This window comes from Cetorhinus maximus, chromosome 4, assembly GCF_964194155.1.
Source record: "Cetorhinus maximus chromosome 4, sCetMax3.hap1.1, whole genome shotgun sequence".
NCBI lineage: Eukaryota > Metazoa > Chordata > Chondrichthyes > Lamniformes > Cetorhinidae > Cetorhinus > Cetorhinus maximus.
In genome coordinates this window covers 30,984,925-31,000,956 of record NC_135882.1, presented here as the reverse complement: position 1 = coordinate 31,000,956, position 16,032 = coordinate 30,984,925, and the positions used below count along the sequence as shown (strand labels likewise).

General features: G+C 43.6%; 1 protein-coding gene across 1 annotated transcript in view; it reads right to left on the bottom strand.

Annotated features, from left to right (window-relative positions):
- The window catches only part of LOC144679560 (brain and acute leukemia cytoplasmic protein-like), a 49,287-nt gene that overhangs the window by 16,577 nt on the left and 16,678 nt on the right, over nucleotides 1-16,032 (bottom strand). Inside the window, 1 exon segment of the mRNA XM_078540060.1 lies at nucleotides 6,791-6,972. Coding sequence (XP_078396186.1) covers nucleotides 6,791-6,972 — 182 coding nt within the window.

Here is a 16,032-nt window from a genome sequence, read left to right as displayed (position 1 = left end):
TGTCTGTTCCTCAAAGAAGCCAAGGAGATTAGCCATGCAAGCTCTCCCTTTTCTGAATCTATGTTGACTGTTGTTAACTAGATTACATTTATAGAGATGATCCTTGAGTTTACTCCTGATAATGGATTCCATCATTTTACATAGAAGTAAGACTAATAGTTATGCTAAATAATAGAAAAGAGCGAGTAATGGTTAATGGATATTTTTCTGGCTGGAGGAAGGTTTGTTGTGGAGTTCCCCAGGGGTCGGTATTGGGACCCTTGCTTTTCCTGACATATATTAATGATCTAGATCTTGATGTGCAGGGGACAATTTCAAAGTTTGGGGATGACGCAAAACTTGGAAGTATTTGGAAACTTGGAAGTAAACTGTAAGGGGGACAGTGTAGAACTTCAAAAGGGCATAGGCAAGTTGGTGGAGCGGGCATATAGGTGGCAGATGAAGTTCACTGCAGAGAAGTGTGAGGTGATTCATTTTGGTAGGAAGAACATGGAGAGACTATACAAAATAAGGGGGACAACTCTAAAGGGCGTGCAGGAGCAGAGGGATCTGGGTGTATATGTGCATAACACATTAAAGGTAACAGGACAGGTGAAGAGAACAATTAATAAAGTATATTAACATGGGCATAGAGTACAAGAGCAAGGAAGTTATACTGAACTTGTATAGGACACTAGTTAGACCTTAGCTAGAGTCTTGTGTACAGTTCTAGGTGCCACACTTTAAGAAGGATGTGAACGTATTGGAGAGAGTGCAGAAGAGGTTTACAAAAATGGTCCCAGGATTGAGAAACTTCAGTTATGAAGCTAGATTGGAGAAATTGAGACTGTTCTCCTTAGAGAGGAGAAGGCTAAGAGGAGATTTGATAGAGGTGTTTAACATCATGAGAGGGCTTGACAAAGTAGATAGGGAGAAACTAATTCCACTTCTAAAATGATTGAGAACAAGAGGGCACAGATTTAAAGTGATTTGCAAAAGAAGCAAATGCAATGTGAAAAAAAACGTTTTCACACAGCGAATGGCTTGGGTCTTGAATGCACTGCCCGAAAGTTTGGTGGAGGCAGGTTCAATTGAGGCATTCAAGAGGGCATTAGATGAATATTTAAATAGGAACAATATGCAGGGTTAAAAGGCAGGAGAATGGCACTGAGTCATAATGCATCGTGCAGACACCATGGGCCGAATGGCCTCCTGCACCATAACAATTCTGTGATTCTGTGCTATGTAACAGCCTGTGCCTGCTTTCTTAATCTTTTTTTTATTCTCTCATGGGATGTGGGTGTTGCTGGCAAGGCCAACATTTGTCGCCCATCCCTAATTGCCCATGAGAAGGTGGTGTTTAACCTTCTTAATCCACTGCGGTTCATTTGGTGCGGTTACACCTACATTGTTTTGAATATGCGGACTAGCTCAACCTATTTACAAGTTATTGGTATCTCCCCAGTGTCCAGCAACTACTTCACGATGTTGGCAAGTACCTTACAAATCTCCTCCCGGTCTTTTTCAGTGCTTTGGGATAAATATCACCTGTCCATGGAGATTTCCTTTCCAAGCAGTGTTAAAATTCCTGGACAAACTTTTGTTAAGGGAATGATCAAACTGACACAGTGCTCTGGTCTGACCACAGCTTGATTACTGTGCCCAGTTCTGGTCACCAAGAAACACATTCAAATACAGGAGAAAGAACAGAAAAGAGCCATGAAGCTGATCCTAGTGTCAAGCTCCTGAGTTATGAGGAAGGAGCAGAGAACCTGGATACAAGGCATCTGAGAAGGTACATTAGATAGTGAATGGATTGGAAAAAGGCAGCAGATGCGTGGGAACACCGTCACGAGCAACCTCCCCTCCAAGCCATTCACCATCCTGACTTGGAACTACATCACTAAGATAAGAGCAAAATACTGTGGATGCTGGAAATCTAGAACAAAAACAAAAATAGTTGGAAAAACTCAGCAGGTCTGACAGCATCTGCAGAGAGGAATACAGTTAACGTTTCGAGTCTGTATGACTGTTCATCAGAACTAAGGAAATAGAGAAATGAGGTGAAATATAAGCTGGTAGAGGGGCTTATATTTCACCTCATTTCTCTATTTCCTTAGTTCTGATGAAGGGTCATATGGACTCGAAACGTTAACTGTGTTCCTCTCCGCAGACGCGGTCAGACCTGCTGAGTTTTTCCAGCTATTTTTGTTTTTGTTGGAAATATATCACTGTGCCTTCATGTCACTGGGTCAAAATCCTGGAACTCCCTTCCTAACAGCTCTGTGGGTGTACTACACCACATGGACTGCAGCGGTTCAAGAAGGCAGCTCACCACCACCTTCTCAAGGGCTAGTAATCCAGAGACCCAGGGTAATGCTCTGGGGACCTGGGTCCCAATCCCACCATGGCAGATGGTGGAATTTGAATTTCAATAAAAATCTGGAATTAAAAGTCTAATGATGACTATGAAACTATTGTCGATTGTCGGAAAAACCCACCTGGTTCACTAATGTCCTTTAGGGAAAGAAATCTGTCGTCCTTACCTGGTCTAGCCTACACGTGACTCCAGACCCACAGCGATGTGGTTGACTCTTAAGTGACCTCTGCAATGGCCTAGCAAGCCGCTCAGTTGTATTAAAACCGCTACAAAGACATAAAAAGGAAGGAAACCCGACGGCCACCCAGCGTCAACCTAGGCACCGGAGACGACAACAGCGATCACAGCCCTGCCGACCCTGCAAAGTCCTCCTTACTAACATCTGGGGGCTAGTGCCAAAATTGGGAGAGCTGTCTCACAGACTAGTTAAGCAACAGCCTGGCATAGTCATCCCCACAGAATCTTACCTTACAGATAATGTCCCAGACTCCACCCTACACCATCCCTGGATATGTCCTGTCCCACCAGCAGGACAGGCCCAGCAGAGGTGGCGGCACAGTGGTATACAGTCAGGAGGGAGTTGCCCTGGGAGTCCTCGACATCGACTCCGGACCCCATGAAGTCTCATGGCATCAGGTCAAACATGGGCAAGGGAACCTCCTGCTGATTATCACATACCGCCTTCCTTCAGCTGATGAATCAGTACTCCTCCATGTTGAACACCACTTGGAGGAAACACTGAGGGTGGCAAGGGCACAGAATATACTCTGGGTGGGGACTAGCGGGTCACCACTACTAACCAAGCTGGCTGAGTCCTAAAGGACATAGCTGCTAGATTGGATCTGCGGCAGGTGGTGAGGGAACCAACAAGAGGGAAAAACATACTTGACCTCATCCTCACCAACCTGCCTGCCACAGATGTATCTGTCCATGACAGTATCGGTAGGAGTGACCACTGTACAGTCGTTGTGGAAACAAAGTCCCGCCTTCACATTGATTATACCATCCATCATGTTGTGTGGCACTACCACTGTGCTAAATGGGATAGATTTTGAACAGATCTAGCAACTCAAAACTGGTCATCCATGAGATGCTGTGGACCATCAGCAGCAGCAGAATTGCACTTGAACACAATCTGTAACCTCATGGCCCGGCATATCCCCCACTCTACCATTACCATCAAGCCAGGGGATCAACCCAGGTTCATTGAAGAGTGCAGGAGGGCATGCCAGGAACAGCACCAGGCATATTTAAAAATGAGGTGTCAACCTGGTGAAGCTATAACACAGGACAACTTGCGTGCCAAACAGCATAAGCAGCAAGTGATAGACAGGGCTAAGCGATCCCACAACCAACGCATCAGATCTAAGCTCTGCAGTCCTGCCACATCCAGTCGTGAATGGTGGTGGACAATTAAACAACTCATTGGAGGAGGAGGTTCCACAAGTATACCCATCCTCAATGATGGAGGAGCCCAGCACATCAGTGCAAAAGATAAGGCTGAAGTATTTGCTACAATCTTCAGCTAGAAGTGCTGAGTGAATGATCCATCTCGGCCTCCTCTGGAGGTCCCCAGCATCACAGATGCCAGTCTTCAGCCAATTAGATTCACTCCACATGATATCAAGAAACAACTAAAGGCACTGGATACTGCAAAGGCTATGCGCCCTGACAAAATTCCAGCAATAGCAGTGAAGACTTGTGCTCCAGAACTTGCCGCACACTTAGCCAAGCTGTTCCAGTACAGCCACAACACTGGCATCTACCCGGCTATGTAGAAAATTGCCCATGTTTGTCCTGTACATAAAAAGCAGGACAAATCCAACCCAGCCAATTACTGCTCCATCAGTCTACTCTCGATCATCAGTGATGGAAGGGGTCATCAACAGTGCTATCAAGCGGCACTTGCTTAGCAGTAACCTACTCACTGACGCCCAGTTTTGGTTCCGCCAGGGCTGCTCAGCTCCTGACCTCATTACAGTCTTGGTTCAAACATGGACAAAAGAGCTGAACACTCGAGGTGAGGTGAGAGTGACTGCCCTTGACATCAAGGCAGCATTTAACAGTGTGGCATCAAGGAGCCCGAGCAAAACTGGAGTCAATGGGAATCAGGGGGAAAACTCTCCACTGGTTGGAGTCATACATAGCACAAAGGAAGATGGTTGTGGTTGTTGGAGGTCAGTCATCTCAGCTCCAGGACACACTGCAGGAGTTCCTAAGGGTCGTGTCCTCGGCCCAACCATCTTCAGCTGCTTCATCAATGACCTTCCTTCCATCGTAAGGTCAGATGTGGGGACGTTCGCTGATGATTGCACCATGTTCAGCACCATTTGCGACTCCTCAGTTACTGAAGAAGTCCATGTCCAAATGCAGCAAGATCTGAACAATATCCAGGCTTGGGCTGACAAATGGCAAGTAACATTCACAAGTGTCAGGCAATGACCATCTCCAACAAGAGAGAATCCAACCATCGCCCCTTGATGTTCAATAGCATTACCATCACTGAATCCCCCACTATCAACGTACTGGGAGTTACCGTTGACCAGAAACTGAACTGGACTAGCCATATAAACACAGTGGCTACAAGAGCAGGTCAGAGGCTAGGAATCGTGCGATGAGTACCTCACCTCCTGACTCCCCAAAGCCTGTCCACCATCTACGCGGCACACGGCAGGAGTGTGATGGAATACACCTCACTTACCTGGATGAGTGCAGCTCTCACAACACTCATGAAGCTTGATACTGTCCAGGACAAAGCAGCCCACTTGATTGGCACCACATCCACAAATATTCACTCCCTCCACCACCAACACATAGTAGCAGCAGGGTGTACCATCTACAAGACGTACTGCAGGAGCTCACCAAGGCTCCTTAGACAGCACCTTCTAAACCCATGACTGCTACCATCTAGAAGGACAAGGGCAGCAGATACATGGGAACACCACCACCTGGATATTCCCCTCCAAGCCACACACCATCATGATTTGGAAATATATTGCTGTTCCTTCACTTTCGCTGGGTCAAAATCCTGGAACTCCCTCTCTATCAGCACTGTGGGTGTACCTACACCACATGGACCGCAGCGATTCAAGAAGGCAGCTTATCACCACCTTCTCAAGGGCAATTAGGGATGGGGAATAAATGCTGGCCTAGCCAGCGATGCCCACATCCCATGAATGAGTTAAAAGAATAATTCCGTGCTTACACCAAGTGAAATTCAGAGCCTCCCCAGAGGAATCTCCAGAATGGACCCAAAGTAAAATCCAAAGCTTACTCAGAGGAAATCTAGGATTTCAGGACATACACCTTAAACATCTATATAGAATATTTTCCGGATACTTTGGAGAATGGAAACAAGCATATTGGGCTGTAACTTCCGAGCTCCAGGACGTCTTATCTGGACGGTATCCCAAAGATGCACTGGTGAACACCGACCCACCCCCCGTCCCACCCCCACCCCCACCCCAAGAGGTTCCCAAGTAAGGTTTACATGACAATTGCCTGGGAAATCCAAACTTCCCGTGGTTAATTGCCCTCCACTAGGAACCGTCCGAAAACTGTCATTTAAATTGCAAACTTCAGATGGTTCTGACTGTGTTACATCAATAGGTACCCAGAAACAGTTAGAAGAATTAAAACCACTTCTAGCTTCTGGGTAACTATTATACAGTGCCACACCGACCTCACCCATGAGACTCCTGTCACGCTCCCAAACCCCTGGGGGACTCCCCCCACCACTCCCCCAACATGGGACTCCCGCAGCCCTCAACACCCCTCCCCAGTACTTCCCTTCACCCCCTGTCACGGGTCCACCTCCTCCCCAAGAGGACTCCCCCACACACACCCACAGAACTTCACCACCCTTGCCATGGGACATTCCCCAACCCCTGATTACCTCTTCAAATGCCCGGCTTGATTTCCCCTCCCCCACCCACCCCCAAGGCCCAACCCAACCTCTTGCCCCACTCCAGATCCTACCCACTTATCTTATACATTTACCTTGTCAAAGACCTTTAAACCTGGATGGACCTTTAAGCTTTACAGCAGCCAGTGCCGTAAAAAAGGGGGCGTAGCTTACTTACCTTCAATTCTACAGCCCTCAACAATAGGCCCCAGGGACACACTGCCCAGATCCTGCTCAGCCTGAGTTGGAAGGTTGGGCGAGATAGGATCGCCTGGGTTTCAAGGTACGAACTTTCGAGCGAAGTGGCAATCCGACTCAACTGCCACTCCATCGGAAGTTACGGCCCATTAGACTCCGTTCTTTAGTGTATCTCTGTGACATATTACCCTGAAATTGTCAATTAATTCGTGAAAACAGGACAAAAATATGTTTACCAATTAAACTATCTAAACCAAACATATGGCAGCAATTTCATCAATAATGCTTGTTTTCAGAGTTTGTGATTTTGTTGGTCATTGTAAACATACCTCTTCTGTTCTGAACATCCGTCTTCTCTGTCTTGTAGTTGCTGGGACCTGTGTTAGCTGATGTTTTCCACTCTGGGTGTTTGTTCCAATAGTTGATGTCTTTTTATCGGTGCCCACTTTTTCATGCACATTAGAAGACATGGTTACGTGGGCATGAGTTTGAGTTCCTCCTTCCGAAGTATCTGTTCAAAAGAAGATTTTTTTGAAACTGTTGCGTTTTCATTCAGTAAATAAAAATTAGAGTAAGGCAGACAAATGGGCAAAAAGGAGTTCCTTACCCCAACAGCCAAAATTGATCCCACATTGAAACAATGAGCCTTTTGTATACCCTGCAATATTGTTAATAAGCCATCACTATAGCCTGTATGAGTTAGATTGCAAATTCAGCACAAATTTGTACCAATTTGTATAGTGGATCTAGTCCCATTAGGAGCTTCCAACCAGCAGAAGTCATTCTAAAATGTGGTGTGAGAGGGAGAAAGACAGTGAGCTAACTCACATGGAGCACTGCTTTTTGTCTTTTGTTGTGTAGTATTGAAATGTCAATTGTGAAATGCTTTATATTGAAAAAGAATTTCTTGTTTATCAACTGCTCTATACAACAATGATAGTGACTGTCAGATCACAAACATCGGTGGCATACAAAAATGGTGGCCTTTTATAGCTTTAATTCAACAAAGAGATCATCAATTTTGTATTACTAAACCAAAGACCAATTTCATTCGCATTCTATTTTTTAAGGGAGAATTGGACTGATATTTGAAGCAGAGGAAGAGACAGGGTCGTAGGGAGAGAGTAGGACAGTATGGTTGCTTTAGATTGTTCTACAAAAGATATGATGGACTGATTGGCCTGTTCCTCTGTTGTGAACTTCTAATGTCTCAAAGTACCTATCTGCATGCATGGTTGGTGTGAGGCTTGCAACAGGGCTAAATGTGTGAGGGTGAGATAAAGCATATGAATTGAAGAGTTGAGTACTGATTGATAGAGGTTGTTCATAGGTGGGTGATGGGAATGTAGTGAATTGAGCAGTGAGTGAGGTCAGTGATACAGTTGGTAGGATATGGCATTTGAAGATGAACTCATTCACCTTGACAATTCATGTGAGATAATTAAACTTCTTCCTGCACTGTATCCAGGTTCTAGGAGCACCACTGCTACTTGCTCCCTCTGCTTCCTGAGTTGATGCTTGAAAGGCGTGACGAGCATCTCTCCTCCTTTCTGCTTCTTCCACTAATGCCTCCAGTGCAGTTGAGAACTTTGGTGCACACAGCCTCTCATATGTTCATCCATTCCTCAAGGTATCACAGCGGGAATTCAGTTTTCTAATGATTCCTACCATTCCCAATAACCACAATGTGCCTCCCCATTAAGTGGTGCAGGCTGCCTTTAAGTAGTCCTAGTCACTTGCAATATTGGACCCCCTGATGCATGCAGCCAATGAATAGCAAAGGTACACTGGCTGCATGCAGCAATCATGTGCATGCAACCTGCAACGCAATGAATGGGCCTGAGTTTATCCTACATTAGTCGTGGGTTACTCACGATCTCTGTGCCCGTTTCTGTTGTTAACCAATTGCTCACTGACTCAGTAATCAACAGCTTTTTTGTATTAAAATGCCATTCACTAATTAGAACTAAGACCCAGTACTTCAAATTTATTGGGCTATGGAGACACAGGAAAAAAAAATCATTCCTGTATTGGGATAAATTAGTTTGGAGAATTCATAAAATGATACAGTCAGGCAGATAAGTATTTAAAGGTATCAGATGTATTACCATGCAAACATCAGAGTGCTAGTTCAGTTCTCTTTGAGTCAAGTTCTGAATAAGAGGCTATGCTTAGATGAAAGGTAAACATCATCATACACCCCGCTAAAGGAAATGTTTGTTGATAAATGCAACAAAAAACTAGTGATCTTCAACATAGACTAGCCTGATTTGTATAAAAATAACAAACATAGAAAATAGGAGCGGGAGTAGGTCATTCAAGCCTGCTCCACCATTCAATATGATCATTGCTGATCCTCTATCTCAAAGCGATACTCCCTCTCACTCCCCGTATCCCTTGATGCCTTTAGAGTCTAGAAATCTATCTATTTCTTTCTTAAATATATTCAGTGACTTGCCCTCCACAGCCTTCTGTGGTAGAGAATACCAGATTCACTACCCTCTGAGTGAAGAAGTTTCTCCTCATCTCAGTCCGAAATGGCCTACCCCATATGGTGAGACCATGACCCCATGATACAAAACTTGGAAGCATTGTAAACTGTAAGGGGGACAGTGTAGAACTTCACAAAGGCATAGACAAGTTGGTGGAGCGGGCATATAGGTGGCAGATGAAGTTCACTGCAGAGAAGTGTGAGGTGATTCATATTGGTAGGAAGAACATGGAGAGACTAAACAAAATAAGGGGGACAACTCTAAAGGGCCTGCATCCAGTCTGTCCAGCCCTGTCAAAATTTTATATGCTTCAATGAGATCCCCTTTCAGGGGGCCTAGTTGACCCAATCTCTCATACGACAATCCTGTCATCCCAGGAATCAGTCTAGTGAACCTTTGCTGCACTCCCTCTATGGCAAGTATATCCTTTCTTAGGTAGGGAGACCAAAGCTGCACACAATACTCCAGGTGTGGTCTCACCAAGACCCTGTACAGCTGCAGTGAGACATCTTTGCTCCTGTACTCAAATCCTCCTGCAATGAAGGCCAAAATACCATTTTCCTTCCTGACTGCTGACACCCAGCTCCCTTTGTACATCAACATTTCCCAATCTATAACCATTTAAATAATACTCTGCCATTCTGTTTTTCCTACCAGAGTGGATAACTTCACACTTATCCACAATATACTGCATCTGCCATGTATTTGCCCACTCACTCAACTTGTCTAAATTGCCCCTTAACATCCTCCTCACCACTCACATTCCCACCTAGTTTTGTGTCATCAGCAAACTTGAAAATATTACATTTGGTTCCCTCATCCAAATCATTGATATATGTTGTGAATAGCTGGAGCCCAAGCACTGATCTAGGCAGTACCCCACTAGTCCTCCTGCTGCTCCAAAAAGGACCCAATTATTCTTAGTCTATGTTTCCTGTCTGTTAACCAATTCTCAATCCATGCCAATATATTACCCTCAATCCCATGTGCTAATGAAAATCCAAATCCACTGGTCCTCCCTTATCTATTCTGCTAGTTATGTCCTCAAAAAACTCCAGCAGGTTTGTCAAACATGATTTCCCTTTCATAAGTCCACACTGACTTTGTCTAATGCCGTTGATATTTTCTAAGTGTCCTGTTATCACATGTTTTACAGTAGACTCTAGCATTTTCCCTATTATTGATATTAGGCTAACCGGTTTGTAATTCCCTGTTTCCTCCCTCCCTCCCTTTTTAAATAGTGGGGTTACATTTGCCATCCTTCAATCCACCAGAGGTGTTCCAGAATCTGTAGAATTTTGGAAGATGACAACCAATGCATCCACTATTTCCATGGCCCGCTCCTTTAGTCCCCTGGGATATAGATTATTAGGCCCTGGAGATTTATTAGCTTTCAGTCCCATTAATTTCTGCAGCACTGTTCTTTAGTAATACTAATTTCCTTCAACTCCTCCTTCTCACTAGACCCTTGGTTCCCTAAAATGTCTGGGAAGTTTTTTGTGCCTTCATCCGTGAAGTAATGTGCTTAGGTGTATAAGGAAGTTTAAACGTTTAGCCTTCTGGACTGAATATTGAGTTCAACAATTTTAGATCATGACCTCTCTCCTCCATCCCCACCCCCTTTCCGATTCCCCCCCCCTTTTTTTTCCAATAATTTATATAGATTTTTCTTTTCCCACCTATTTCTATTATTTTTAAATGTATTTCCATCCATTGCTTTATCTCTACCTTTTAGCCTTTTTCGATTCCTTCACCCTACCCCACCCCCACTAGGGCTATCTGTACCTTGCTTGTCCTGCTTTCTACCCTTAATTAGCACATTCCTCAGATAATGTCACCACCTTCAACACCTCTTTTTCCTTTTGTCTGTGACATCTTTTGGTTATCTCTACCTATCACTGGCCCTCTATCCAGCTCTACTTGTCCCACCCCCCCTTAAACCAGTTTATATTTCACCTTTCTTCTATTTTGACTTAGTTCTGTTGAAGGGTCATGCGGACTCGAAACGTTAACTGTGTTCCTCTCTGCAGATGCTGCCAGACCTGCTGAGTTTTTCCAGGTGTTTTTGTTTTGTTTTGGATTTCCAGCATCCGCAGTTTTTTGCTTTTATCCAAATAAATACATTGGAACTGTCCCAAGACATTCGTGAAGAGTCCCGGGGAGCAGGGGAATTGCCCATCAGAAATTGAAGCTTCCCAGACAACTCCCATGGAGATCAATGTGTCAGGACTTCCATGGGATCCTAACATGCATCTTAGGTCGTACGTCTGGTCTCCAACGATCTGTAGACTGGAAGATTTGGGTCATTATCTGGTTATTATCGCATTGCTGATTGTTGAAACTTGCTGTGTGCATTTGGCTACTGAATTCCCTACATTACTAGTGACTAGTGGCTGTAAAGCACTTTGGGATGTCTGGTATTCATGAAAGGCACTATATAAATGCAAGTCTTTCTTTCTTTAAATTCAGTATAGCTCCTGAAAATGGTGGGGACTGCACCTGTTGATTGCAATGCAGGCAGCATGCCAATTTTGAGCCAATCAGTCAAGCCAGTACTAACCACACTGTTCATTGACCGCATAAATCAGGAGGCCAATAGTGAGAGTGGCTAGCCATACTATAAACTAGCCTGCACCTCCTAAAGGGGAGATGTATTGTGACTGGAGCAGGTGAAGTAGAAGATCATCCATGATCTTGTTGAATGTCAGAGCAGGCTCGAAGGGTGAAATGGCCTATTTCAGCTCTTATTTCTTACGTTCTTATGTAAGACAATTCAAGACTCGGAGCTTGCAGAGTGCTAGAGCCACTGCAGTGCCTCTGGGTAGACTGAATGTTTTCTCAAACGCATGATCCATGATGTGGTCATCCTCCGTTCCAGAAGGTGCATGAGGTAAGTGAGTAGGTGGTCACCAGCCAATGTAGGAGGAAGTCACAGGGGGTGCAGGAATCCTCCAAGCCAGTGGAACTCATTAACCGGTTTTCAGTTTTGAAAATCAGGGAGCGCAACTACTCTTGGGAGGAATGTAATAGGAATCAACCCTCCAGCATCACAGGAAATTTAATTGTATACAGGGATAAAAAGAGTAGAAATACAAGAGCACAAGAAGACGAGAATTAGGAACAGGAGTAGGCCATTCAGCCCTTTGAGCTTGCTCCGCTATTCGTTAAGGTGGCCTCAACTCCACCTACTTATCTGCCCCAATAACCCATGACTCCCTGTCGATCTTAAATCTATTTGATTCAGCCTTGAATATATTCAATGTCCCAGCTTCCACTGCTCTCTGGGGCAGAGAATCCTTTCAGAGAAAAAATTCTCCTCGTCTCAGTTTTAAATGGAAGGTCTCTAAGTTTTGAACTGAGTCCCTTAATTCTAAACTCCGGCACGAGGGGAAACATCTTCTCAGCATCCACCCTGCCAAGGCCCCTCAGGATCTCATGTGTTTCAATAAGTTCATCTCTCATTCTTTTAAACTCCAATGTGTATAGGCCCAAGCTGCTCAGCCTTTCCTCATAAGCTAACACCTTCATCCCAGGAATGAAGTGAACCTTCTCTGGCCTGCTTTTCATGCAATTTTCCTTTCATATGTAAGGACGCTGTACAACACAGTACTCCAGATGCAGTCTCACTAAGGCCTTGTACAGCTGTGGCAACACTTCCCTACTTTTATATCATCTGGCAAATGGAGTATAATGTGGGCAATATGATTGTCCATTTTGGCAGGAAGTATAAAAAAGAACCATATTATCCGAATGGTGAGAGCTTGCAGAGCTCTGAGATTCAGAGGGATCTGGGTGTCCTAGTGCATGAATCACAAAAGGTTAGTATGCAGGTGCAGCAGGTAATTAGGAAAGCTAATAGAATGTTATTGTTTATTGTGTACAGTATTGGTCACCTTATTTAAGGAAAGATGTAAATGCGTTAGAAGCAGTTCAAAGAAGATTTACTTGGCTAATACCTGGAATAGGTGGGTTGTCTTATTAGGAAAGGTTGGACAAGTTAGGGTTGTATCCACTGGAATTTAGAAGAGTAAGAGGTGACTTGATTGAAACTTTTAAGATCCTGAGGGGTCTTGACAGGGTGGATGTGGAGAGAATGTTTCCTCTCGTGCGAGAATCTAGAACAGTCATGGTTTAAAAATAAGGGGTGGCTCATTTAAGACAGAGAAGAGGAGAATTTTTTTCTCTCAGAGGGTTGAGTTTTTGGAACTCTCTTCCTCAAAAGGCAGTGGAAGCAGAGTCTTTGAATATTTTAAAAGCAGAGCTAGATAGATTTTTGATTAACAAGGGGGTGAAAGGTTATCAGGGGTAGACGGGAGGTTACAGTCTGATCAGCCCATGATCTTATTGAATGGCAGAGCAGGCTTGAAGGGCCGAGTGGCCTACTCCTGCTCCTGGTTCATATTGTATACTAGATTCTCCTTGCAATAAATGCCAACATTCCATTTGCCTTCCTAATCACTTGCTGCACCTCCACACTAACTTTTTGTGATACATATGCCTGGACACCCAGGTCCCTGTGTACTGTAGAGCTCTGCAGTCTTTTTCCATTTAAATAATATACTGCATTTCTATTCTTCTTGCCAAAGTGGACAAGTTCACATTTTCACATATTATACTCCAGCTGCCAACTTTTGTCCACTTACTTAACCTTTCTGAACTGTAGACTCTTTATGATCTCTTGACAACTTATTTTCCTACCTATCTTTGTGTCATCAGCGAATTTAGCTACCATACATTTGGTCCCTTCATCCAAGTGCAGTAGTCCTGGTGGATTCACTAGTTAGTGGCATTTCCAAAACCACAAGCATGATCCTTGAATGGTATAGTGCCTTCCCTGGTGCCAGGGTAAAGGTTACCACTGAAAGGTTGCAAGATACTCTGTGTGGATAAGGACATCATCCAGAAGTCATGGTTTATGCTTGAACTAAGAACATAGGTAGAAAAAGCATTGAGGTCCTTCAGGCAGAGCTTCAGGAGCTAGGAAGAAGATTATAAAATGGGACCTCAAAACTGCAGTCTCAGGATTACTCCCAGTGCCACATCCTGGAAGATAGTGCAGGTAAATGTGGGGCTGGAGGGTGGGTTTTAGATTATTGGGGCATTGGGACTGGTTCTGGGGGAAGGGATACCTAAACAAAGCTGAGACCAATGTTCTCGCTGAAAGGTTAACCACAATGGTTCAGTTGGAGTATGGCAGGGGAGGGGTGGTGCTGGGTGGGGGTGGGGTTGGGGGGAGCGAGGGATTAAACTAATTTGGCAAATGGAAGGGAACCAGTACATAGCAGAGAGGAAAAGAAATGAGATCAGGGGACAAAGAGATAAACAGCAGTAAAATTAGAAATATCCTAAAAATTGCAGAGATCAGATCAAGGAAAATAGCTAAAGTAATGAAGGAGATATTAAGTTGTATGCATGTCAATGTCCATAGTGTAGCTAATAAGGTTAGTGAGGTGCAGGCACATATTACTACATGGGATTATTACATGATTGCATGAACAGTGACGGCTTAAATAAGGTTCTTCATATTCCTGGTTACCAAGTATTCAGGAATGTCTCATGTTAAAGTCATTTCAAAATTTCCTTTTTCCAATTTATGCATTTTACAAGTCATTCTAACCATGTGCACCATTTATATCTTGTGTTTCCTTCCCCTTTCCTTTACTCTGTTTCTTTTTAAACGTCAACTCTTTTCTTCTCCGCTGATGCTGCCAGACCTGCTGAGTTTTTCCAGGTAATTCTGTTTTTATTTTGGATTTCCAGCATCCGCAGTAGTTTTTTGTTTTTATCTTTTTACACCTTGTTCATCTGTATTTTTTCCCAGTTCTGATCAAAGATCTGTATCCACAGATATTGACTGGTGTGTTTCCAGCATTTTCTGTTTTTTATTCAGAGTTATAGCACCTGCAGTATTTTATCTTCTATTTCACACTGAATAACAATCAGAAACAGGAATTCTGACTGAAATTTAGCTTCCCTAACCCACGAGGCCAATTGCAGTTTCCCTACTGCAGCAAATTCAGCACAGGAAACATTTTGGCAACAGTCACAGATATTAGATCACATTTACATATTAGTTACTTAATAATATACAGGTTAGGTAGAATTTCAGAACAGTAATGCACTTGAGGGATTCAAATAACACTGTAAATCGTAAGGTGTATGTAGCTCATACAAATCATTCTGAGATTAGAGCCAGGAAATTACTGTGATATTAGCATACAGAAGGGCACTTGTTGCACGCACATGACATGATTATGTCTGTTATTTGAACAGGCATTGTGGTTTGATGCCTACAATTAAATCAATTAAAACAGTCTACAGATATGCTTAATATTGCCAAAAATAATATATAGCTTTATGTTATTGTCTTTCTTTATTTCACATTGCGTGTCAATTTTGTGATCATTGAAGTGGGATGTGAAATGCTGAGCAATACATCACATTTTTTCAATGTCTGTATTAAACATTGCAAGTTTACAAATAACACAAATGAATTCACTGGCTGTAGGTTGTGAAATATTTTGGGACATCCGAGGACATGACAGATGCTATATCAATGTAATGTTTTTCTTCTAGCTTCACTAAACCTACTGTACCTGAATAATGGGTTGAATTTCTGCCAATCATCTCACTTAAGCTGAAAGTTGGGGTTGTTCACAGACAACTGAAAAAAAGTCTCTTGTCCGTTGTCTGCCTAAGGTCTACATGACTCAATTTTCAAGCAGGCTTCGAAATGGGAAGCCAGTGTACCCATCTTATTTTAATATTTGGATTAGGGTCCTATGGTAGTCATGTGCCCAGATGGCATTTTTTTGTACCAATAGGCAGGGTGGGCAGCACAAATGTTTCATTCATTGGTAGTAGACATTAAGTGGCCTGAAGGGACTACTTCAGGTTATATTTTTATTTAAATGCATTCTTTCATGGAATGTGGGCATCACTGGCTAGGCCAGCATTTATTGTCCATCCCTAATTGCCCTTCAGATGGTGGTGGTGTGCCACCTTCTTGAACCACTGCAATTCATGTGGTGTAAGTACACCCACAGTGCTGTTAGGAAGGGAGTTTCAGGATTTTGCCC